The sequence below is a fragment of the Gobius niger genome (assembly GCF_951799975.1).
Source record: "Gobius niger genome assembly, chromosome: 1".
In the NCBI taxonomy this organism is placed as follows: Eukaryota; Metazoa; Chordata; class Actinopteri; order Gobiiformes; family Gobiidae; genus Gobius; species Gobius niger.
In genome coordinates this window covers 29,535,913-29,560,302 of record NC_136852.1, presented here as the reverse complement: position 1 = coordinate 29,560,302, position 24,390 = coordinate 29,535,913, and the positions used below count along the sequence as shown (strand labels likewise).

Genomic DNA, 24,390 nt, shown 5'->3' with positions numbered 1-24,390 from the left:
AAACCAACCGGAAAAAACACCGGTAGCCACGCAGACTGTAGGCGCAAAACAGGCTAAAATTGGGAGAGGGGGCGCGAACGCTACCGTCACCAATTATAGCGAAGTCAAAAGAAAAAACTGCTAACTCAGGCAGCAAACCGGACTATCGGCAGAAAAAACAGGCTAAAATTGGGAGAGGGGGCGCGAACGCCACTGTCACCAATGATAGCAAAACAACAAAAAAGACTAACACCGTTAGCCAACTCCACACTCCGGGAGCACAAAAGAACAACGACGGTGTGTACCAACACCAAACGCCGTGAGTTGGGAGAGGAGGCGCGAACGCTATCGTCACCAACAACACTCAAATAAACCTACAGAAAACAGTCCACCAGCGAAGATCCAACTGTCGCAGCCCAAGGAGGACGGTCCACCGCTACTCCAGCCAAATTCGACGACAGGGCATCCAGCGACAGCGAAAAACTCCAAAAACGAACGGCTAAAGCCACGTTGTTCGAACCACACGCGAGAAGAAAAAAAGGAACAGAGGCTCGGATGACGGGGGATTAATTACGTTACTCATTTGGTATTAATTACTCGAAGCATGCGCGAAGGGAACATTCAGTGCTTACAGCACCGGCGGTCAGGAGGAATGAAATAGAACCTATTCTAGCCAATGGAACAAGCACAACTTTTTTCTTAATTCAGACTATTTTGTGTAATTTCAAGTGAATAATAAATAATTTTCACACTAAAAGTGAATTTGTTTGATTTCCAGTGGGATTTCTATTTGTTCCATTGGCATTAGCGTTTTTATCTGATCTTAGTTCAAACTGACTCAAATTTAACATAAAAAAAAAAACTTTTATTCAAGTGGTTTAAAGTAATTTATCTAATTTAAGATGGACATTTTCCCAGTGTATAGGATGTACAACACTGGCATATGTAGAAAGTGATGCTTGACTTGAATTGCTTCAGTTGGAGGGTCCGGCCCTTGGTCTTTTTTTGAAGAAAACCAGCCCTCCACCGAGCAAACTTGCCTCCCCCCGGTGTATGTTGTATGTCCATCTGCAAATTGGATGCGACTGTTGCACACAAGTTTGATTTGGGCAAACACATTAAAGACTATATTCTTCTTGAATCTAGAAGTTGTGCACATTACGTTTCGGCATGGCAACAGCAGAGAAACCGAGGCCAAATGAGTGCAAAAGTCTGCATTGTTGATATTTGATTTGACAGGAAGGTTGACGGTTCTGCTTAAAATGAAAATAAATCCATGTGTTCACATTATTGAGATCTGGGTGATGAATGTTTATATGTGCGTGTCATGAGAAATGTGAATTGGGTGAATAATTTGAACGCGAGTGGCTGGTTTTGGGTTGGAAAGGTCGATCACCTCAAGACGCAGCCTGGCTTCGATTATTCCATTTTCTTTTCACCATTCTATTTCCCTCCTGTTCGGATTTTCAGTGTCAATGTAGTAGCTAGCGAGGCCATCCAATTTCTGTTGTGGGAATGTTCAGTAAATGCAATAAACGTGTCTCTCTGATAACTGTGTGTGTTTATTTCTGATTGACCAGTGATGTTGACCTGCTTCATTGACGTAGGTGCGTTCCACGCGATCTGGGAGGTGCATGGACTCTGATAAATGCCAGTTCAAATGAGCCTTTTCCCACTGCTGCAGATCTGCTCCAGCTCCTCCTCACATGTTCTAGACGGCAGCCTCCTGTGTCTTATGTGTTTACTTGAATGCAACTTGCACTTTGCTCCCTGTGTCTATAGCTCTGCCACTTTATGTGTTGTCCATGTTTTCTTGACGATTGAGTTATCTGAAGCTTACTGTATCGGCCAGCGCATGGTGTTTCAATAGAGCACATTTAAACGACTCAATGGGCTTCATAATCAGAGGAGACGAGCAAAACGCAGGCACTACGATAACATTTTCGTCTTGATTTATGAATGGTGTACTTCTCTTTTTTTTTTTTAGAGAGCAATGGCGAACTCCAGTCAAGTTTTTCGTTTCACTCTGGGAGCCTACTTCGACACCGGGCCTTTGAGATGGCTGTATTTTCTCCTGGTGCTGTGTGTGTATGTTCTGATAGTGCTGTCCAACCTGCTGCTCATCGCCGTCATCTGTTTGAACAGGACGCTGCACGAACCCATGTACGTGTTTCTGTGCAGCTTGTTTGTGAACGAGCTCTATGGCAGCGCCGCGTTGTACCCGTTTCTCCTGTCACAGATCCCTCAAGATGTCCACGAGGTTTCCTATTTCCTCTGCCTCGTGCAAATATTTGCTGTTTACACTTACGGCTCGGTTGAGTTCTGGAACCTGGCAGTGATTTCGTATGACCGCTACATGGCCGTGTGCTCCCCTCTGCAGTACAAAACTCACATGAGCCACAGGAGGGTCACATTTTGCGTTGTTTTGATCTGGCTGCCCCCGTTTGTGGCCGTCTTCATAACCACCGTTCTCACGTCGTCTTTGACTTTTTGTGGAAGTCTAATCGACGCAGTTCATTGTGATAATTACGGCATCATTAAACTGTCTTGCTTCGACACCACGGTAAACAACTTGTACGAACTCGTGGCTGCCACCGTCACTGTGATATGTCCCGTGTGCGTCATAGTTTTCACGTATGTCAATATTTTCAAAGTGTGTTTTAGAGGATCCAAACAGACCCGACAAAAGGCCGCGAGCACCTGCACGCCTCACATTTGCTCACTGGTGAACGGTGCCTTTGGAGCTTTCTTCTTGCTTATTCAGACCAGGTTTGAAATGAGCCACTGGCCGCGTGTTTTGATCATTCTCCTGGTGTTGTATCATCTCCTCTGTCAGCCCCTGTTCAACCCGCTCATGTATGGTCTAAACCTGTCCAAGCTTAAAGTGGCATGTCAAAATGTACTGTCGAAAAACAATAAAATCCTTGCAATGGTTTGACAAATTGTGTAATGAAAAAGAACTTTACATTTGAATTTGAATAATGTACTACTACTGTATACTAAAAGCTTCCTAATGCACTGTATGGTGTATAGTAGGCAACGTCAGGCCCGGGGGCCAAATCCGGCCCTCTAGCACAGAACCTCTGGCCCTCAAGATGATTTTGAGAAACATTATTACACAAATCAGAGAGTACTTTTAACACTATTAGAGTTAAATGGGAGAAAAAAAGGTACTGTCAATACACCCAATGAGGTCATATGTTATACACACTGGCAACTGAAAGACGTGCACTGGAAAAAGAATAATCGTTTTATTGAATTAACAGATTAAATCTAAGGTTTGAGTAGATTTGGTCTGGTCTTAGATGAGATAAAACCTCGAGTATAAGTTATTCTCTTAATTCAGATCATTTTGTGTCATTTCAAGTGAAAAACAATTGTCTGATTTCAAGTGGGTCTTATTGTTGTTCCATTGGTGCTAGCATTTGTATCTTGGATTAGTTCAAACCGACTCAAATTCAACATAGAAGATTCAAGCAATTTTAAGTCATTTATCTCATTTAAGATGGTCATTTTTCCAGTGTTGTGTTTACTTTGGGCTTATAATCAGTGGCCCTCGATCTGTTTACAATAAAGAAAATCGGCCCTCCACCAAGAAAACCTGCCCACCCCTGGTGTATAGTGAGACAGTTGTAGATGATGTGAGATAACTCACAGAGGATTATGGTGGCAAAGCACCACTGCCCATTGTTTGAAAAGGACCTGAAACCTGGCCTGCAAGCCTGCTGTTCCCCAGCTGTCCAGTCTTACTCACTGCCTTGGCCAATTAGCAAATTAGTTATTACCGATTTTTTAAATCTTTTTCTCAGATCAGATAAACATATTATTTTTGCACAATAATAATAATAATAATAATAATAATAATAATAATAATAATAATAATAATAATAATAATAATAATAATACAGGGTTCCCACTCTTAACTTGGGATCATTTTCCAGGCCATTTTCAGGATTTTCCCTGTTGTTTTCAGATATAATAAACACAATTTAATACATTGTCTGCACCTTCTCCACTGCAGACTAACTGCCGCACCATGGTGGCGGAGCAAATATAGCTACGCGCCTTAGGCCTAATATTATAAGTTCAGTTAAGTTATACTTGTTATACATATTAATCCCTGTAGGGAAATTCGTTTGTAGGAGCATTAAGCAGCCAGCATAGGCCGGCACTCAGGGCCATCACCAGAGGTGGAGCCAGGCTAATGGTCAGAAACAAATGCTGGAGGATTCACCTATTGTACATGATTTTAGTGGCAAGGGAAACCGGATTACCCGGAGGAAACCTATTCAGACACGGGGAGAACATTCACTGAAAGGCCCCGTCAAAGTGGGAATCTAATCCCCTGTGGAGCTCGAGCTCTAACCGCTGCGCCACCGTGCTTACCAATCATTGTTTAGAGATGGGGCCTCGCGAGTCGGACTTAAGTCACCATTTTTAGAGACTTGAGACTCAATTCGGACTCGGCCCCTAAGACTTGAGACTTGACTCGGACTCGTGGTTTGAGACTCGTGAACATTACGAGTCCCTCAAGGACTTATTACGTCTCTCTCCTCCTGCTCTCTCTGTCTCTGTCACACCGGAGCCGCCGGAGCCGCCGGAGCCACTGGAGCATGTGCGCTGCTCATTGGCTCCTCAGCCATGCCCCCCTCCCTCTGTGCGCACGCTGCCCTGTCGTGGGTTTGTCGACATCGTGAGCGCGACATTGGGACTGTACTTTTAGCATCACATCAACACTTTCTCTTGTTATTAATGAAAAGCCCATTGCAGTAAGGTTTCATTGGGCTTAGTACTAACGGAGTTTAAGCGCCACAGCGCCAGTGAAGGAGGCGGAGTTAAGAGGAGTTTGAGCTGCTGCATAAGTTGTAACCTAAACTAAAGTTACTACTCAGCAAAGTGATTAGTGATCAAATCGTAACAATTACGAGGCTACCCCGTTTATTTAGGGAATATTTTGTCAGACAAAGACTAAAAGCTGGCAGTGGATATCGTGTCCTGTATCGAGTCCTGTCATGTAGCTCCAGGCTGAAGATGCTGGACCATCATGTCTACAGTCTGTAAACCTGCGTCTTCAAGGTAAGACTGGAATTATTATATGACCACAGTAGATGGTGTAACAGGTTCAGTTCATACTGTGTGATACAGGGCACTTCAGTAACATGCTGAGGCTAATACTGCAGACATGTTTGTGACAGAATACAGCTGTGATAACTATGCTAATGTTACTTTTACAAAACTGAACTAAAATGTCGTTGTGTGTGAGGAATAGTTGAATAAATGACACAGGGTTTGCCTTTTGCCACAGCTTTAGACAGTGGTAAATAGTTCATGTTAATGTATTTCTGTGTGTTTTCCAAATTTATCATTGCATTGGGATTGACTGTGGCCTTATGCTTCATAGAAATATTGTGATGTTGATTATGTTTCAAGTTTCAAGTTTAATGGTTTTGTATAGCCCAATATCACAACAGAAGTCGCCTCACAGGGCTGCACCAAACATTAAGGCAATAAAACAGAGCAATAAATATGACAATTACAAGTTCAGGTGAATCCAGGCAAATATAATGTCCAATAGGAGGTAGCGACGGGCGGCGTGGGCGTCCCCTGTCCTTAGACTCTCCAGCACGGCAAGGAAAAACTCAAAAACCCGGCAGGAGAAAAGAGAAACCTTGGGGAGAACCACAGAAGGAGAGATCCACTCCCATGGACGGACAGGCTGTAGAGACCCAGGCCCAAGGATCCCTCAGCAGACGGGCCAAGATCACAGACCGTCCAGTCCTCAGATTCCAGAATGCAGGTTCCTCCGTTCACCCAGGTTCCTCCGTTCGATCTAGACGGGCACTCCCGAGGGGGGGGGGGGGACAGGAGACACCATGTGAATAGTGATGAACAGACTACAGATAAATTAAATATTGTATCATAATAAGACAAAGTCTGCAGTAAGAAGAAGAGGAGAGCGCTCAGTGGACCGTACTTCCCACAGCAGTGTTCCTCCTCAGGCAGCTTTACTTCAGGCTGTGGGCTAGAGCTTTACCGAACTGACCTGATTATAAGCTAATTCGAAGAGGTACGTTTTGAGCCTAGTCTTAAAAGTAGGGACTGTGTCTGCTTCTTTAACGTGGGCTGGGAGTTTATTCCATAAAACCGGAGCTTGGTAGCTCAAGGCTCTGCCTCCTACAGTAATTTTGGAGACTCGAGGAATCACTAGTTGCCCTGAGATTTGAGTGCGGAGAGCTCTGGTTGGCTGATATGAAATGACAGCGTCTTGGAGATAGAGCTGAGCCAAACCCTTTATGGATTTAAATGTGAGGAGCAAGATTTTAAATTTTATTCTAAACTCAACAGGAAGCCAATGGAGAGACTTCAGCACAGGTGTAATGTGTTCTCTTCTCTTTGTCCGCGTTAACAATCTTGCCGCTGCATTTTGAAGCTGCAAGGGTTTCCACACACACATTATGTGTGTGTGTCTATCAGTATTTGTCTGATAGTTGTTTATAATTTACACGTTTTTTTATCATCAGTTGTTTATCATATGTACACTTCTAATTAATTGATCAATTGAATTTTAGTATCTTTAACAAGATAAAAAAAAATATTATGAATATAATATTTCATAAAATAAGGGGAAATTGATCTGTAGCTTAAAGGTTTCCAAAAGTCCTTCATATTATCTATAATTTACCCATCTGTGATCGGCTCTCTGCTCTGGGGCCGCACATAACCAAGACCACTTCCACTTTTGCTCAGAGGAAACAGTGCGGCAGCACCTTGGACAGTTCACTAGCAAGAACCACGCCACAACAAAGTGCAATAAGCCGATTCGGCATCTCACCGAGTGCAAAGCATGCTGGTCCAGGCTAAAGGTCAGGCCTACCCAGATCGTATCCCAAAGTGTTAACATGACCGAGTGTGACACAGATATTGGATATTTTGAGCGTGTTACTGGGAAGAGAAAAATAGCTTGTGGCCCTTGCTAAAATAAATTAAAAAACAGTTTATTATTATCTTGGAGAGTAAATACTACGCTGACAGAAAAGGCGAAGGGAGAGAGGGATATTGTACATCCAATTATACAATGGAAATTTTTCACTCAAACTTGGCTGTAAATACTATTTAAAGTGACGCTAGCCCGCAGTTAGCTTTGCCCGTTAGCATGTTAGCTTCTTCTTCGTGATTCCATTAGTGTGTATTGGTGGCTCCGGTCCGGTGGCAGTCAAGTTGCAAGCATGTATTACCCCCACAGGGACTACAAAAAGAATATATTAAGGTAAACACGTTACTTAGTACTGCTTTAAGTAAATAAACGTATTGGTTACAAATAGCATTGCTAGTTCGCTATATGTCAAACTTACTCATTTAATCCATTCGCGTCACGACGTTCTGGATCTTTTCTTTCAGTAGGAAATGTGATGAGTAAGCATGGTGACTCACATATACTACGCTGTGAGGTTCCTTTATTGCACTCGTCAATAGAGCAAAACTCTTCCATAGACTACGCCCACGTGGACAGTCACACTGCAATGGAGAATTAATGCGAACCTCTTAAAGCGACGTAATAGTCACTAAACAGTCGGCTGTTCTACTATGACAGTATGGTTTTGCGTCTGAGCTCCATGTGTTTGCTTTGGGGTCTCTTCCTGGACAATTTACGTACATTTAAACCTTGGAAATAAGATTTTACCTGTAACTGGACACGTGGAGATGAGAGATTACGGCGAGGACTGTCAGCAACGTGCGTCCTGCTCGTCTTTGGGCTGACTCTACACTGACTCACGGAGACTTCATTTTTTTCCTGGTGGAAACTGTAACTCTTGACACACGGTTTCCTTCAAATGTACCTGCACCACCGGCCCGTGAGCTACTGAAGGCTCATGGGTAAGAAAACATGTTGAATTATCTCACCGCCACGTTTTGTAATCCCTGCATAACTGCGATTGCCAAATCTAAAATAGTTTTAACTCGGTCTCCCAACCAAAGCGACTTCAACAAAACCTCATGTGAAAGGCATTAATAATTTAGTCAATCGTTTATTAAATGCCGATTACAATGCTACATTACAATTACAATTTTTCTCACATCTATAACTGCTGGATCTGCCTTTGTTCACAGCATTAGTGATGGTAAAATTCTCAGCTGAGTAAACTCTCCCAGCTGTGCGTATCCTGATCAGTGTTTACAGTGATAAGAGTTGTCAGACGAGGGGGGTGTGGTGAGGATCATTGCAGTCACACCAGTGCAACTCAGGACAAATGTTTAGTCGCACGAGTGAAGTTTTTAGGCACAAAAATGGCCCTGAGTTATTATTTTTTAGACCCCTGGTGTTGAATGACTCTCATTTGACCAACTGCTGCATCGTTCCCATTGGTTTTGAACCATTAGGATATGGTTGTGACTGTTTAGGAAACTACTGAAACATAAACTCTTTACTAAAGACCTGCGACAATTGAATTGCTGTATCCTTATTTATTTTTTTATTTATTTATTTGAGCATACATTTTGCTCAAAAGGAGTAGGCTGAAGCAAAAGCTTATGAGCGCCTACCCCCATCTCAAAATGATAAACTTTTCATTTCTCATAGTACAATCAATGTAAACAAAACAACAAGAAGGAACAATAGCAAAAAAAAAAATTTTTTTAAATGAAGAACTCGTTTCCTTTCAGAACAGCTTTTTGACGCTAACCAAACTCACAACCACTGTTTGAACTATTCACATAATAACAGAACCAAACACTATTACACTATTACTATTTCCTGCAAGATCGCTACAAAGCAAGTAACAAAGCGACCATTTATATATTTCTTTCAGTTTCCAATGCCAAATATCAGCCACGTTCACTAGTTTTCATGACATAAGGGCACATTAATACACGTATTATCCTCCGTGTTCTTGTTGCTCCAGTTGTCATTACCAGGCTCAACACAATTTTAATCTATGTGCATTTTTAATGTATTATTATTATTTACATATATTTTATTATGTACAGTGTATGATGTGACCCCTACATCGAGTGGTGCGTTAAAAAGCCGGGTGTAGAGCGGGCCAGTTGAAGAGGGCAGTAGCTCCCCATCAACAAACCTGCCCCCAGCCGCCCTAACAGCTGATTTTGTAGATGATGTTCGTCTGCTGTAAAGTGCATTAGCCAATGAGGTTCTTGAGCTCGTTGGGAGGGGCTCATTCTTTATTATGTTTTGAGCAATAGAAATGACATCCGTTCCAAGCAATTCCAAACACTCTGCCATTAATTAATCAATGTAAATTGGTTGTATTGCTTCCTCTAGTGGCAACAAATTTCTTCTTTTCTGTATTTTTCAAGTCTTTTGTTTGTATTTATATTTGAACAGGTTGATGTTTGGACATTGTTTCATTTCCATCTCCGAATTATTCCACAATTGCACACCTTTAATTGTAGGGCTGAAGCTTTTCAAAGTTGAGCTATGTTTCTGAATCCTAAAGTTTAAATCTTCACGTAATTCATAAAAACCAGTGCGTTCTTGGAACCGTCTTTGTATTGGCCTGGTAGCAGTTTGTACCTTGCTCTGTATAGCATCTGTACAGTTTGGAACTCAACAATGTCACAAAACTTCATGATCCTTGATTTTAAAAATAATTGATTGGTGTGGTCCAGAAACCCAACTTTATGAATTACTCTGACAGCTCTTTTTTGCAGCAATACTATTGGTTTAACTGTGTTTTTGTAAGTACTACCCCAAACCACAGCGCAATAGTATAAATAGGGCAAAATCAGAGAACAATATAAGGTATGTAGCGCTTTGATATTTAAAATGTGCTTCGCTTTTGCTATTACTGCAATGCTTCTTGAAAGTTTAGTAGTTATATATTTAATGTGCGATTTCCAAGTAATTCTGTCGTCTGTAATAACGCCAAGGACTGAAATGGTGTAAGAGAAGATATGGACATGTTGGGGAAATGAACCTTGAAGTTTATTTGATGAAATTGTTCAGTTGGACTCTATTGACAAAGAGTTTGTGTTCTCTTTTGCGAGCATGATTGAAACTTATATAGGGTACAACAGTAGAAATGAACATAACCAGCAATGACAAACCTCTCGAAACAACGAGTGATTTTATAGGTCTGGTCCTCACCTGCTTCTGAAGGATTATTTTGTGGTGACTTGCTTTTTACAGAGCCAAAGAGCCACCTCTACGGCACATACGTTGTTCCCTATAGACAGCTTTTTGGGCACAGATTAAAAAGTCTATAGATAAATACCTACCCTTGAATTCTGCTGCCCGGAGTCAATGAAAGTTCAATTCTGATGATCAATTCTAATGGTTGGTTCATTACCATTTTGTCCGTCTGTATCTGGAAGTCCCACAGGATCTTGGCTCGGTCATTCTCGACCACCTTTGGAGGTGTTTCCCACTTTGACCTTGGGGTTTCCAGCCCATACTCTGCACAGATGTTCCTGTACACTATACCAGCCACTTGGTTATGGCGCTCCATGTAAGCTTTCCCTGCCAGCATCTTACACCCTGCAGTTATGTAAAGCTGGATTGTCTCATTGGCCTCTTTGCACAGTCTACACCTGGGGTCTCATTTATAAAACTGTGCGTGAAACTCTGCCTATAAGAGTCCGTACGAGCAAAACCCAAACTTCACGTACGGAGGGGGAAAAAAAGGGATTTATGAAACCCTCCGTACGTGCAGCACCACGTTGTCTTCCCTTCACTGATTCCACCTGGAGCAGAAATGTGCGCATATGACCCCGACGCCTCCGTTACACCATATAAAGACATGCAAAGTAACAGATGAATGAGATTGACCTAAACATGAGACGATAATGAGAGGGTTTTACCGAGACACTGGGGGCAGAGAGGGAAGGGCCTCAGGCTGCAGCAGTGACAGCAGAGGCCGGGTGGATCTTTACTCACATGTTACCGCTGTTTCTCTGAAAGTATTTGCAGAGTGCAGTGTCATCAATAAAACTTTTGGAAAAACACTTAAACAACGTAAAGAAGAGCCTTTAGACGCTGATTGTGATATTTTCCAGTGCCATTCACGGAGCACTAACATCCTGAAACTCCAGAATAAGCTTTTAATTACTCAGATATTGTTTCTTGAGCTCGCTGTACGTGTAGTCAGGGTTTGGTGACGAGGCAGTGGTTCTCTTTGGGCGTGAATGAGGAGCAGAGGTGGTGAGAGAGAGAGGGAGGTTTGGAGCGTATTTACGCAGCGTCTCTGAATGGACTTGTGCCTCTGCAGAAGTTCAGACAGTTCTGTTCGGATCCTTCCTGCTTCCCGTTCTGAGGAGGCGGCAGCAGCTCCGGTGTCCGAGCATGAGCTTACATGAGCGTGCACGTCTTTGACAAATCTTGTCATAATCTGTGATGCTCCAAGTATAAGAACAAAATATTTAAACACTTTACCCAAAGCCTATGGTTTAATTCTTATATTTTATATTTTTATTACCTATCAGTTCTGATGAATAAGATGATGATTAAATAAAGAAGAAAGCTCAGCAGTTTAACATGTGCACAAAACTTCATTTCCTCAGTGTGACCTCCAGTCGCTACTTTCCCTCTCCCCTCCCTGGTATATGCCACATTTGATGGAGACTTGTGCAAGTGGCTTGCCATTGTCCACAAGGGTGGTTTTCCACAACCGCAGCGAGTTTGCAATGAAGGCTCTTGTATAGCTCCAAGGGGTCAATGATCCAAGTGTGTGGCATTGAGTTGTAGGCCTTCTTGTAATCAATCCAGTGCTCAGGTTAATGTGTCAAGTTCTGCAGTCTCGAGCGACTGTTCTGTCTACCAGGAGCTGGTGTTTGGCACCTCTGGTATCTTTACCGATTCCCTTCTGAGCTGTGCTTATGTATCGATCCATGTGCCTGCTTTTTTGTTCTTTATTTCATTTATTATTGCATGAAACATACTCACTATTAAAGATTGCACTGTTGGCATAATAAATACTTCTATATATTTACTGAAGCATATATACAAACATCAATCTTTTTTGGACTTTGATATTTAATTCTCTGTCTAACTTAAATGTTTTAATGTTCTATTATGTTCTGTCACTCAGGGCAGCTGTGGCTACAATAGCAGCTTACCACCACCACCAAGTATGGTGTGAATGAATAATGACAGTGTAGTGCTTTGAGAAACTTGGTAATACAGGCTTGAAAAGTGCAATACGTGTAAGCCACTTATGTTACAAAAATAAGATTTTCCCACTATAGGAAAAAAATATGTAATATCTTTGTTCTGTGTATTTTTGAAAGTATTATGTCTGGACTGTTTAATTCAGAAAAATCAGAGCAGAGCATTTTTTTTTCAATCAGGCAGCAATTTAATTAAACCTGGAAAATAACTGCCCCCCTGCACAACTACAGATGATGATGATGATGATGAATTGGTTTTATATAGTGCTGGACACTCAAAGATGCTTTACATTGCATTAATCATTCACTCCATAGCAACAGCTGCCCTGGGGTAGACTGACCGAAGCGAGGCTGCCAATCTGCGCTATCGGTCCATTCGACCACCACGAACCCCTCACTCACACACTACATTCACAGGCTTCCTGGTGTTACCAAACCAGGCCCTTCCTGCTTCGCTTCTGAGATCCGAGATACTGTACTGTACTATGCCTGACGTATGCAGTGTAAGTCATGACCCAAATTCTGTTCATAGTTTAGAAACAAACAGACCTTTGCAGAGCAGCCTTATCTTGGAGTTATTGAGACCATACATGAACGCGTCCAAAAGCGGCTGAACCAGCCAGAAATAAAGGGACAGGAAAACACGGGCAACATCCGGCACACTGCTCATGTTAAACCTGGACTGAATGATCTCAAAGGCTGCACCAATGCCAAAGTTCACCAGACACGTGATGTGAGGCACGCAGGTGCTCGTGGCCTTGTGTCGAGTCTGCTTATTGCCTAAGAAACACACTCGGAGGATGCGGATGTATGTGAAAATGATGAGCGACACTGGGAAAAAGATATTGACCATGCTCAGGACCAGTCCAGAAACATTCTGCTCTTTTGTGTCCGAACAAGCTAGTTTTACAATAGGAAAGTTATCACAGTAAACTTTGTGGATTACATTCCCACACAGCCGCAGGGACCAAGTTAACATAATCATATAAACGCAGCACAAACAAGAATACAGCCATGGAAACAGCACCAGTACAACCACTTTGTTTCTGTTCATCCGAGCGTGGTACTGCAGCGGTGCACAAATGGCCAAGTACCGATCATATGACATAGCAGTTAAAGTAAGCATTTCAGTCAACCCATACAGGTGTATGGAAAATGTCTGGAAAAAGCAAAATCCACTAGGAACAATGTGTACATCTTGGAGAATTTGGTGTAAAAGAAACGGGAAAATAACGGAGCTGCCAAAGATGCTGTTACCAAAGAGACTGCAGAAAAAAATGTACATGGGCTCATGAAGACTTTTGTTCAAACAGATGATGGCCAAGAAGAAAGCATTGGTCAAAAATATCAACATATACAAAATCAAAAGTGCAAAAAAGACAAGGTAACGCAGAGGCCCGAGGTAGAAGTAGGCAGAGAGAGAGAAAAAGGCCACATGTGAGGAGCTTTGATTCATCCTGCAGAGGCTTCAGTGTGGAGATGTTGAGGGAATGGTCTGTCCATAGAAGACGTCTGTGATCAAACCTCCCCTGAACTGAGCTCTGGCTCTCAGCTTAAGGGTTTTATACCATCACTGTCTGCAAGCTCCCTCTACTGATGCATACAGGAATTTGTATCTCACAATTTATATTATTGAAAATCATTTGCTGCCAGGACTTACTGTAACTGTTCACTTAACTAACTATGTTTTATTTAAAGAATTTTAAAAGGAGGATTCAATGGTATATCAACATTGTGTTGTAGCAGCAGGAAGCATTTCAATTTGTATCTCATTTGGAAAGTACACCTCAGTACACCTAGCTTTACAGTTATGTTGATTATTCAGTGACTGAAGCACCTCTGCGGGTGCTCAGAAGAAGAATTTGACTAAATCGTCAGATCCCATTTAAATTTGATCGTAATTTTGCCCAGCCCTATTTCTTTGAATAAATGAAACCCAGGTCTACTCTGGTTCACAAAGATACAAAGTTATGTTTAAGGTTAAGGTATACTTTACTGTGCATTTGACCCATCCTTCGATGTCGAAGTTCATGGGTCATATCATAATTTAGAGTAATTGTATTTCTGAGGTTCCAAACTTGTGTTGGAAATGACACGCTTTCATTTGCCAGTGACCACAGCAAATCATTTTAGCCCTGAGCACCATCAGGTTTGGCGAAAGGGCTCTTAAAATAAAGCATGAAGCTACGTCTCCCCTCAAACACACTCTTCGTAATCATATATCAGAAAAATGAACAGTATATGGACAGAAACAATTTAGAATAAAATAATTTGGCACAAAATTCTATTTGGTCATTACAATTAAAAAGTAAATGATGTGAATGCCATATTCTGTGGCAGTGATCACCAGAACATCACATTTTATTAAATTGGGAAAATTGGTCTTCTGTCTTCTTACTATCTTCTATCTGAATGAGCAAAACCTAGTGAAAATGATCTGGAGATGTGTGGAATAAAAAGTTATCCAAATTACTTGGCAGTGTTGGGCAATACTTTACAATTGTAATATATTCTATATTAGTAGTTACAGTTTTAAAAATGTAATATGTTTGTATTACACATTGCTGTTTAAAAAGTATAGTTACACTACTCTGAGTTACTTCTGAGTTACTTTTGGTAAAAAAACTAAAAATAGTAATAATGCCACCGAGCAGGAGTGCAGATTCCCTTTTCCTTTGCTTTCTCCTTTCTCTCGTGTTTTGTTTTGACGACATTAACTTATTCTTATTCTTTATGAGGATCCTCATTAGCTCCCACAAAGTCTTCATTAACCTGGCTAACGCCAGCTACTGTGTGCACTGGAATCATTTCCAACTGCACAGCAGCCTGGGGACCATGGCCGAAATTTTCGCATGGATTTGGGAACCAATCACAGAACGAGGAGCAACGGCAAGACAATGACGCGCTATTCGATATACGGAAGCTTGTAATTTATTTACGGATAAAAAAAAAAAAGTTTATTTACGGATCAAACATGACAGCAGCAGACGTGACGCTATGTTTTGACCAAGCTTTAGGCCGTGTTCTAAACAGTTTAGTTCGAATGTTTACAGCGGGTACGTCATACATCATCGGATACGATGATACGATTGGCTGTGGCCTCGTGCAGACGCATGATAGACATTTGTATCGCCCAATAAACGGCTTTGGACAATCATAAACCACAGCTCTCCTACGAGAAAATGAATTGGTGGTCCCCAGACTAAATATCACTTGTGATTTTAGTCTGGCGTTAGCCAGGCTAAGTCTTCATAGGGTCCCGGCATAATATAAAATTACAAAAGAGACATTAGAATGGTACACATTTCATAAAATATACAATCACAAGAAGCATGATACTTTTGCTCACGCAACTGCAGATCTGCTTTGTCAATCCAACGTGATTTGGTGCTGCATTTTTTTCATCAATACATTTCAAATGCGTTTGTAACGAGTTACTGGAATTTTAGTGATTAATATCCTACCGTATTTTGTGTAAGTATATATATGGTGGTCACACCGCCTATGCTCTGCCCAATCCCGTCAGACCTTAGAAGCTAAGCAGGGAAGGGCCTGGTCGGTACTTGGATGGGAGACCGTTTAGTAACACCAGGAGGAAGCCTAGCGAATGTAGTTAGTGAGTGAGTGGTTGGTGGTGGTCGGAGGGGCCGATGGCGCAGACTAGTTGCCTCGCTTCTGTCAGTCTACCCCAGGGCAGCTGTGGCTACAATAGTAGCTTACCACCACCGGGTATGGAGTGAATGAATAATGCAATGTAAAGCGTCTTTGAGTGTCCAGAAAAGCGCTATAAAAAAACGATGCATTATTATTATTATTATTATTATTATTCTAATTTTTATAAAGATTTATACTAATTTTCCCCGATACAAGGTTAAGTAAACTGGGTGCTGAGCACTCAGCATAGTCAAAAAACACATTTCCGTCATATAGCGGGAGGGCGCGTTACTCCTACTAAAAGATGACGTAATCAAACACTCAATCACTGCAATCGTCATAATATTGCATTCCAAAATCCAAAAATTAAGACTCCTGAAAAAAGACAAAAAAAACATAAAGGCAGTAACAGTCATTTTGTAATCTAAGATTGAGGGACACAAAGGGCACAAAGCGGCCTCTTGCTTAAGGCAGGGCGGTCGGCGAGGGCCGATAATCGCAGCTATGTGGCTATATTTTAAAATGATTATTAAAAGTCATTTGATAATAGTCAGTTTGTAATGTTTGCACATGTAGAGTTTTATTATGTTTTATTATTTATTATGTTTTTGACTGTCTGTTGTAAACATAAGTTTATAGGCTTGCTGAAAAAAATGTCTTGAAAAGAATGTTTTTAATTGCTAAAGTTCATCCTACAGAGCATTGCAGCTGCATCACAGCTTTTACAGAGTACATTTTTATAGTTAGCTTCACTTGGTATGTTCAAAAAACTAAAATGTGTGCCATATACAAGTCTACATGCCATTTATTATTAACCGCCCCATGGGTCTTATTCTACATATATTTCTTTATGCTTCAATTTGTCCAACAAATGCACTTGTTTCAGGCGTTACTGTGCAGCCGTGCGAGCAGCAGGCCCTTGCACAGGGTCCGTATCCTGGAGATGTTGAGTCCGTACATGAGCGGGCTGAGCAGCGGCTGGCTGGAGATGCAGTAGAGGGACAGGAAGATGCGCAGGACCATGGACACGTTGCTCATGTCGAAGCGGCTCTGCATCAGTTCGAAGGACCCTCCCAGAGTGAAATTCAAGAGGGTGATCAGATGCGGCACACAGGTGCTTAGAGCCTTCTGTGCGCTCTGTTTCGAACTGGAGCAACACACTCTGAGGATGCACAGATAGGTATACATCATAAAGACAAACGGAACAGCAATGGTGAGAAGGGTTATGAACAGTCCATAGAAATTGATATAAGAAATGTCTGAACACGCCATTCGCACCACGGAGTAGTTGTCACAGTACACTTTGGGAATGACATTATTACACAGCTGCAATGACGTGGTCTGGCATAGAGTCACGACGACTGTTAAGAGTGCATAGGCCCACGGAAAGGCAATAAGCTTCATAACCCTGCTTTTGTTCAAGTGGGTGTGATACTGCAGAGGAAAGCAGATGGCGATGTAGCGGTCGTAAGACAGCACGGTGAGATTAAGGTACTCAGCCGTGGCGTAAGAGTGCAGGCAGTAGATCTGGAGGAAACAGAATGCAGTGGAGATTTGGCGGAGCTGCCACAGCATGTGGTGGAGGAGCATAGGAAACAGCATGGTGCAGCCGTACAGTTCACTGACAAAGAGACTGCACATGAACAGGTACATGGGGTCAGTCAACGTGCGATTCAGAGCGATCACCATTATGAGCAATATGTTAGCGCTTAAACTTAGCACATACAGGACCAAAAGCAGCAAGAAGACCAGGAAACGGAACAGGCCCAGATCCACGTAGGCAGATAAGGTGAAGTGAGTAAAATGACTGAAGTTTGACATGTTTGAGCTTCAGGCTGTAGTAGAGAGCAGTGAGAGCAGTGCAGCTGCAGTGTTGTACGTTATTATAGCGCTTTCATATGATGCCCATGCATCAATCAATCACCAACAATCATTTAAAATAAACACAATTATTTTCATTTAATGGCAAATGAACTCTGAAAGAAGGCTAGACTGAAACATCACTGAAGGAAACCTTTTACATTATAAGCAGCATATTGAACATTTCTCAAACACAAAGCAAAATTCACCTTTTCATCTAAACCAAGACGAAATTCACAATAATTACATATTAGGGCTCCACAATTTTGAGAATGAATGTTTTAAAATCAACATTAATGTCAGTGCGGACATTTAAGACACATTCAGATTCATGAACATTTGAGACAACACTGAAATATATCCTGCTAATCTATGAGAATAATCACACATTCATTTCAAAACATGTTTGCAAAGGTCTGAACTACAAAAGTAGCAACGTTTAAACAGATGAAACCCATCCTACATGTTTTACTTTCTAACAACTTGCAATGTTTTATATTTTACAACCAGTCGTATTGTGATATGGAGGATGTGATACAGAGTAAAAAACACTGACCTTTACTTTTAACCTAGTGACATTGATATGTAGAAACTTTTATCTGCGTGGTTAAAACAAGTTAAAAAGTGCTTTCCTTTCTGCATTTGACATGGTTAAAATGTTTTTTTGACATTTAGTGGGAGGACAATATCAGACCAGGCTGTATACCTCTAAACCATATAGGTCAGATTCATTCAAACAAATTGAGTTTGTTATAAGATAAGATGAGACTTTATAGGAGAGTGGATTGAGCTGAAAGCAAAATTTCTTGCATCATTTGCGGAAATTGTGATAACAGAAAGCAAAACTATACTGTTCCTCCGCAAAAAGGGAAAATACCTGAAATATTCTAGTCGTATTTTAAAACCACAAAGGGATACATGTCTACTGTAACGTCTTTACAGCATCAAACCATTTATCACACATCCTGTTTAAGGCATTTCATATAATAAGCTTAAAGTTAGGTTCAAAAACACAGTCACATGTCCAAAAACTTGAAACCTAAAATGAACTAATGACTGCACGCTCTCTGTCAGAGACAAAACAAGACCGTGTCCATCCAAGACCAGAGCCCGACAGACATCCTGCTTTTAACTATTCTGTGCACAGTCTCCACCCACACTCCAAACACAGTTTCCAGGAGATGGAGAGTCACACCGGAGTACTTGAATACTCAGAATACTCAATGAGGCATGAAAGGCTTACATTACAACACATCACTTTCATAAGGTCGTAAGTTTAACAGTAAGCTTAAGGTCATGAACTTTATTCATATTACAAAATGACAAATATCTTATTGAATCATATTGTTGACTTTGCATAATATAGGTTTCAAACACATTTTTATTCATCACATACAACAATCAACTTTGTCAAAGTACTTATAAATTACTTCTATTATTTCTCATAGGTCTGTAATGTACTTTGCATCCAAATATTGTTTCTTATAGCATGTAAAACATCCATCCATCCATCCATCCATCCATCTTCTTCCCCTTTTCCGTTTCCGGGTCGTGGGGGCAGCTGTTGGAGTTGCCCAAATCACATTGCACCAGCCCCTTATGGCTCCTCTTGCAGGTGGTGGGTCCACGGAAGGACGGCCTCATGATTAACCGGGCCTGTTGGTCTCTCATAAGGGGTTTCTGAACCGCTCTTTGTCTGACCCGTCACTTAGGACCAGTTTGCCATGGGAGACCCTACCAGGGGCACGAAGCCCCCGACAACAGAGCTCCCAGGATCATTCGGGCGCTCAAACCCCTCCACCACGATAAGGTGGCGGTTCCAGGAGGGGCATGTAAAACATAAGCACAGAAAAGTAAATGAGATAACTAAAAGCAACCATTCTATGAGCACTTATAAATGGCTACTGTGGTTTCCCCATAGGCCTATAATGCACTCAACATCTAAACCAAGCAATATGATGTATGCAAATCTTCTGCAAGGCATATGTTACACAATCCAGAACGTTCCCCATCTTCCGTAACGCCATGACCAAACACACTTAGGGCCGCGGCGGTCACAACAGTGGTGTAGGCCTTGCTCCATGCATTGGTTTCATTGGACCATTGTTGTGCCTTGCATGGAAAGCGTAATCAATAGCATTTTATTGTTTGTATTTTCAAGAATCAACCGTTATGCCATTTGATCTTGATTTTCAGAATGAATACTGACCGGTCATGAAAAGATTTCCAAAACTTTGAACATCTCTCAGTGTACAGTTAAAGCCACCATCCAGGAATGGAAAGAGTTTGACATCACTGCAAACCTACCAAGACATGGCCGTCCTCCTAAACTTACTGACCGTAGAGCTCTGACCACAGCTGTTACCAAGAAGCCTATGATGACCCTGGATGAACTGCAGAGAGCTACAGCTCAGGTGGGGGAAACTGTCCACAGAACAACATTAGTCGTACACTGCACAAATATGGCCTTTACGGAAGAGTGGCTAGAAGAAGCCATTTTGAAAATACAACCATAAGAAGTCCAGTTTACTGTTTGCCAGAAGCCACATGGGGGACACAGCAAACATGTGGAAGAAGGTGCTTTTATCAGTTGAGACCAAAATGGAACTTTTTGGCTTAAATGCAAAACGCTATGTTTGACGTAAAAGTAACACTGCACATCACCCTGACAACACCATCTCAAACATGGTGGTGGCAGCATCAGGCTCTGGGGGTGCTTTTCTTCAGCGGGGACAGGGAAGATGGACTTGTGTGAAGTTAGCCCCCCCATAGTGTCCGATTTGCTTCAAAATGGTGTCATTCGTTTGTGCACATAAAATTAGCGTTTGTGCGCACTACGTTTTTGAGGTATTGATTGACTGGAATCCTTCCGCAGTCAATAATTGGTTTTCATGTTCTTTATCTTTTATTAAACTTCCGTCTTTTTCCTGATTTTCAAGCAGTTTTCAACTTTTCCAAGACCCAAACCAAGACCCGAACCATGACCCAGACTAAAACCAAGACCCAGACCAAGACCCGAACCATGACCCAGACTAAAACCAAGACCCCGACCAAGATCCGAACCACAACCCAGACTAAAACTAAGCAAAGACCAAGACCTGAAACAAGATCGGACCAAGACCCATACCAATGAAGAACCAGACCAAGACCCGAACTAAGACCAGACCAAGACCCGAACCAAGACCCGAACCAAGACCTGAACAAAGATCAAGACTAAGAACCAAACCAAGACCAGACCAAGACCTGAACAAAGATCAGATCAGGACCAAGACCCGAGCCAATAACCAATCAACGATCAATACCTCAAAAATGAAGTGCGCACAAACGCTAATTTTATGTGCACAAACGTGCACAAACGAAGCACAAACGAATGACACCATTTTGATCGAAATCGAACACTATGGGGGGGCTAACCTCATACAAGTGGAAGATGGTTCGAGTTGATGGTAAGATGGATGGGGCCAACACCTGTTGGAGTCTGCAAAAGACTTGAAACTGGGGCGGAGGTTCACCTTACAGCAAGACGACGACCCTAAACATAAAGCCATGAAAACAAAAAATATCCATGTGTTAGAAAGGCCAAGTCAAAGTCCAGATCTAAATCCAATCGAGAATGTGTGGAAAGATCTGAAAACTGCGGTTCACAAGTGCTCACTGAAATCATTGGTGTGAATAAAGACTTGAGACCAGTAAAGTGGAGGAGAGAATATTTACTGGGTGAAGAGTACAGAGCATTTTCACAACAAATCAACGACATACATGGGTTTATATAACCGTATATAAAGTAAAAGTTGTTATTCTCGGTGAGGCTGATTTAAACCAGCTGTATGTCCATATAGCGAGGAGCACCCCAAGTGAATCCAGGAGTGTCCCCGTATCAGTTACCATTATCGATGACAGGGTCAGCATACATATGAGGCCCTTAAATAGAAAAACACATTCCTTGGCCTATACCTCATCCATAGTGTGCGAAGAAGAACACACTCAGGGCACACTCATAACTGAACACACTGGCATACTTATTCATTTATAATATAATTTGAACATAGTAATGTTCAAATCTTGATTTCACTCACCATCTAATCCAACAGAGTTTGAGTCTGTTCTTGGATAAAAGCAGTTGTCAATTCTTGTCTAGTCTGCAGTGGGACACAGGGTCAGATTAAAGTTGTGCATAACAGGACGGAAAGTTTGAGAACTATTGCCATAATGATATTATTAATAGTAATAGAGACGCACAGGAGGGATGATGGACTTGTAGAAAGTGACAAACAAACAGAAAGTGAACTAAATGGTGCCTGGGGATGAGAGGGACACAGCTTTTAATGAGCCTCAGAGGAGGATGGACAACGCAATAACATCCCACTATAGGCAACCACACCCTTAGGACACGCTCCCCCCCTCACACATGCACACGCACACGCACACGCACACACGCACACGCACACACGCGCACACGCGCACACACGCACACACACGCACACACACACACACACACACACACACAACATTCACAAGGGACATGCATAATGAGCTTCTATTGTCCAGTCTGGTTGCATCAGTCAGTTGGCAGAAGAAAGTTTCCCACAACTTTGAAAGACTTGATGGTAAAGTTAAAACTTCTAAGTCCATTGATGTGTTTAAGAAGTATGTAAAAATATCAATGTTACAAAAATATGACACTGCGGAGTAGCAGATCAACTTTATTTATGTATTTTGTATTTTGTGTTTTGATGTCTTGGACAAGAAAAAAAAAAGAAAAGACAGCTGCATGAGACAGTTTAACATTTGAATGAACTGGAACTGTAAATGATTTTGTGTTGATTAGGGGCAGACATTATAAGTTTTTACTTCTTTCTGCTCCTTTTCATTCATGCTAAATGCTGTTGTTGCATTTTTAAATGAATGAAATAAATAAAAAAATGAAAACATTGGGTCTGGGGTCTTGGTTCCAGGTTGAAGAGATCAGGACGGTCCAGGACCAGGTATATTCAGTTGAACTAGGCCTACATTACGATTCAGAACAAGCTAATCGCAAACGAGGAGAGCCTGTGTGAGTGATAAGGCACACAACTGTTTTTACTTTTTAATTGTCCGTGAGAGTAAATACTACGCTGACCGAAAAGACAAAGTGAGAGAGGGATATTGTACATCCAATTACACAATGAAGATACATATACATTTATTTTTTTTATTTACTGGTTTATTTGGTCAGTACAGTCCATGTTAATGAACATACATGGGTCTCATGCATGTAATTTCCATCTGTCGTCCCCCATGCACTCTCAAACACACTCTCATTCATATTGGCCTATTGTACATGTTTTTTGTGGTAGAGGAACCGGAGAACCCGGAGGAAACCTACGCAGACACAGGGAAAACATGCCAACTCCGCACAGAAAGGCCCCAACCAGGTGGGAATCGAACCTGGGACCTTCTTGCTGTGAAGCACGAGTGTTGTACCACAGTACTTGCACTCTTAGAAAGGATGTGTTAAATTTCAAACACAATTTCTGTGTTAATGCGCATTTAACACATGATGTGTTCATATTAACACATGTTGTGGTAAGCGAAGTCGTAATCTCAATTGGCGCAATTAAATATGGGATCGCTCAGACGTCAATCGGGATAAACTTGACCCGGAAGTCTGTTTCGGCAGCGCATAGCATCATGTCCGCAACAGACTTACCGTGAGTCTGGAAGTGTAGGGCCACTTTACTGCAGTCCAACACTGGGGCTTGACGAGAGGTGCTTGTTTTTTTTGTTTTTTTTATCACATTTGTTTTTTTGATCTAGCTTACTTTATGTATGCCCTTTTAAGGTTTAAAGTGGTTATAGTTTATTAAGTTTATTATTTATGTTTTATGTTTCATGTTGCTCTGAAGAAAAGTCCTACTTTGTGAACCTAACCAGGAAAAGCTTTCAGTTTCTATACATCTGGATGGTGAGGGAAATGTTTTACTTCAGTGCCAAGTTTTGCTGGGTATGTTTGTTGTTTCCTATACTGCATGACTTAATTTCTAGGCATTTGCCATTTCCTTTGCTTCATACACAATCTTCGTAATCCTTCCTCCCCCCATACAATGCAGAGAGAATGCATGTTCATGTCGGCCAAATCATTGTGTAGTATAAAAGTAAAGATGAATCACTTTCTGCTTTTCTAGTACAGTTTATATCTGTGTGTAGTTTTCAGGAAAGAATGATCCCCCATACCCAAAAAGTCGACATTTAATTTAGCTTGTGCCACCTGCTATTGGAAATTAAAACATATATAATTGACCAAAATGTTCGTGGAAGCACAGATAGTCACCCTCGATATATTTTTGATGATCTGTTAATCTACCACAGTTTGCATGCATGTAAAACAATCTTTATTCATGCCTTTATTACACTGGGTTTAATGGGAAATAGCACATTTATCCCGATTGACCTTTGACCGGAAGCACTGTGCATGCGCACTACACTTCGCTTATTCTGTTGCTTTTGAAATTTCTCTGTAAAATGAAATTACACAAAATAACACACTACATGTGCTAAACTGACACTCGCTCGAATCTTCAGCTCCAGCTGCCATTTTCACTGACCGAGGACAAAATATGCCAAGTCAACACAAGGTCGTATCCGTAATCCGTCGTAGCCGTATGCTAGCTAACTTCCTCTGGATAACACGGCTGCCTGGTTAATGTCAAACCGAACGCAAAGTCGTTGCGCATTGGACTATCTTCTCTTGCGCTAGTCTCGCCAACAAGGCTCTGCTTCTTTACAGAAGAGGGT

The 24,390-nt window shown here is 41.6% G+C and overlaps 4 protein-coding genes across 4 annotated transcripts in view; 1 reads left to right on the top strand and 3 right to left on the bottom strand.

Annotated features, from left to right (window-relative positions):
• The window catches only part of LOC306966532 (craniofacial development protein 2-like), a gene marked incomplete at its 3' end in the record, with an annotated part of 33,703 nt that extends 14,258 nt beyond the window's left edge, over positions 1-19,445 (bottom strand). Inside the window, exon 1 of the mRNA XM_079561325.1 lies at positions 19,350-19,445. The remainder of the gene's footprint in view (positions 1-19,349) is intronic.
• Positions 1,973-11,292, top strand: LOC306966182 (olfactory receptor 1500-like; the record flags this gene model as incomplete). Its single annotated transcript, XM_079560844.1, has 2 exons — positions 1,973-2,748; positions 11,205-11,292. The coding sequence occupies 2 exons, from the start codon at positions 1,973-1,975 to the stop codon at positions 11,290-11,292; spliced, it is 864 nt and encodes a 287-aa protein (XP_079416970.1).
• On the bottom strand, positions 12,629-13,456 carry LOC306966092 (olfactory receptor 52D1-like; the record flags this gene model as incomplete). The annotated part of the gene is made up of 2 exons (XM_079560724.1): positions 12,629-13,002; positions 13,345-13,456. The coding sequence occupies 2 exons, from the start codon at positions 13,454-13,456 to the stop codon at positions 12,629-12,631; spliced, it is 486 nt and encodes a 161-aa protein (XP_079416850.1).
• On the bottom strand, positions 16,639-17,445 carry LOC306965992 (olfactory receptor 52D1-like; the record flags this gene model as incomplete). The annotated part of the gene is made up of 1 exon (XM_079560619.1): positions 16,639-17,445. The coding sequence occupies one exon, from the start codon at positions 17,443-17,445 to the stop codon at positions 16,639-16,641; it is 807 nt and encodes a 268-aa protein (XP_079416745.1).
• Positions 19,446-24,390: the final 4,945 nt, after the last annotated feature.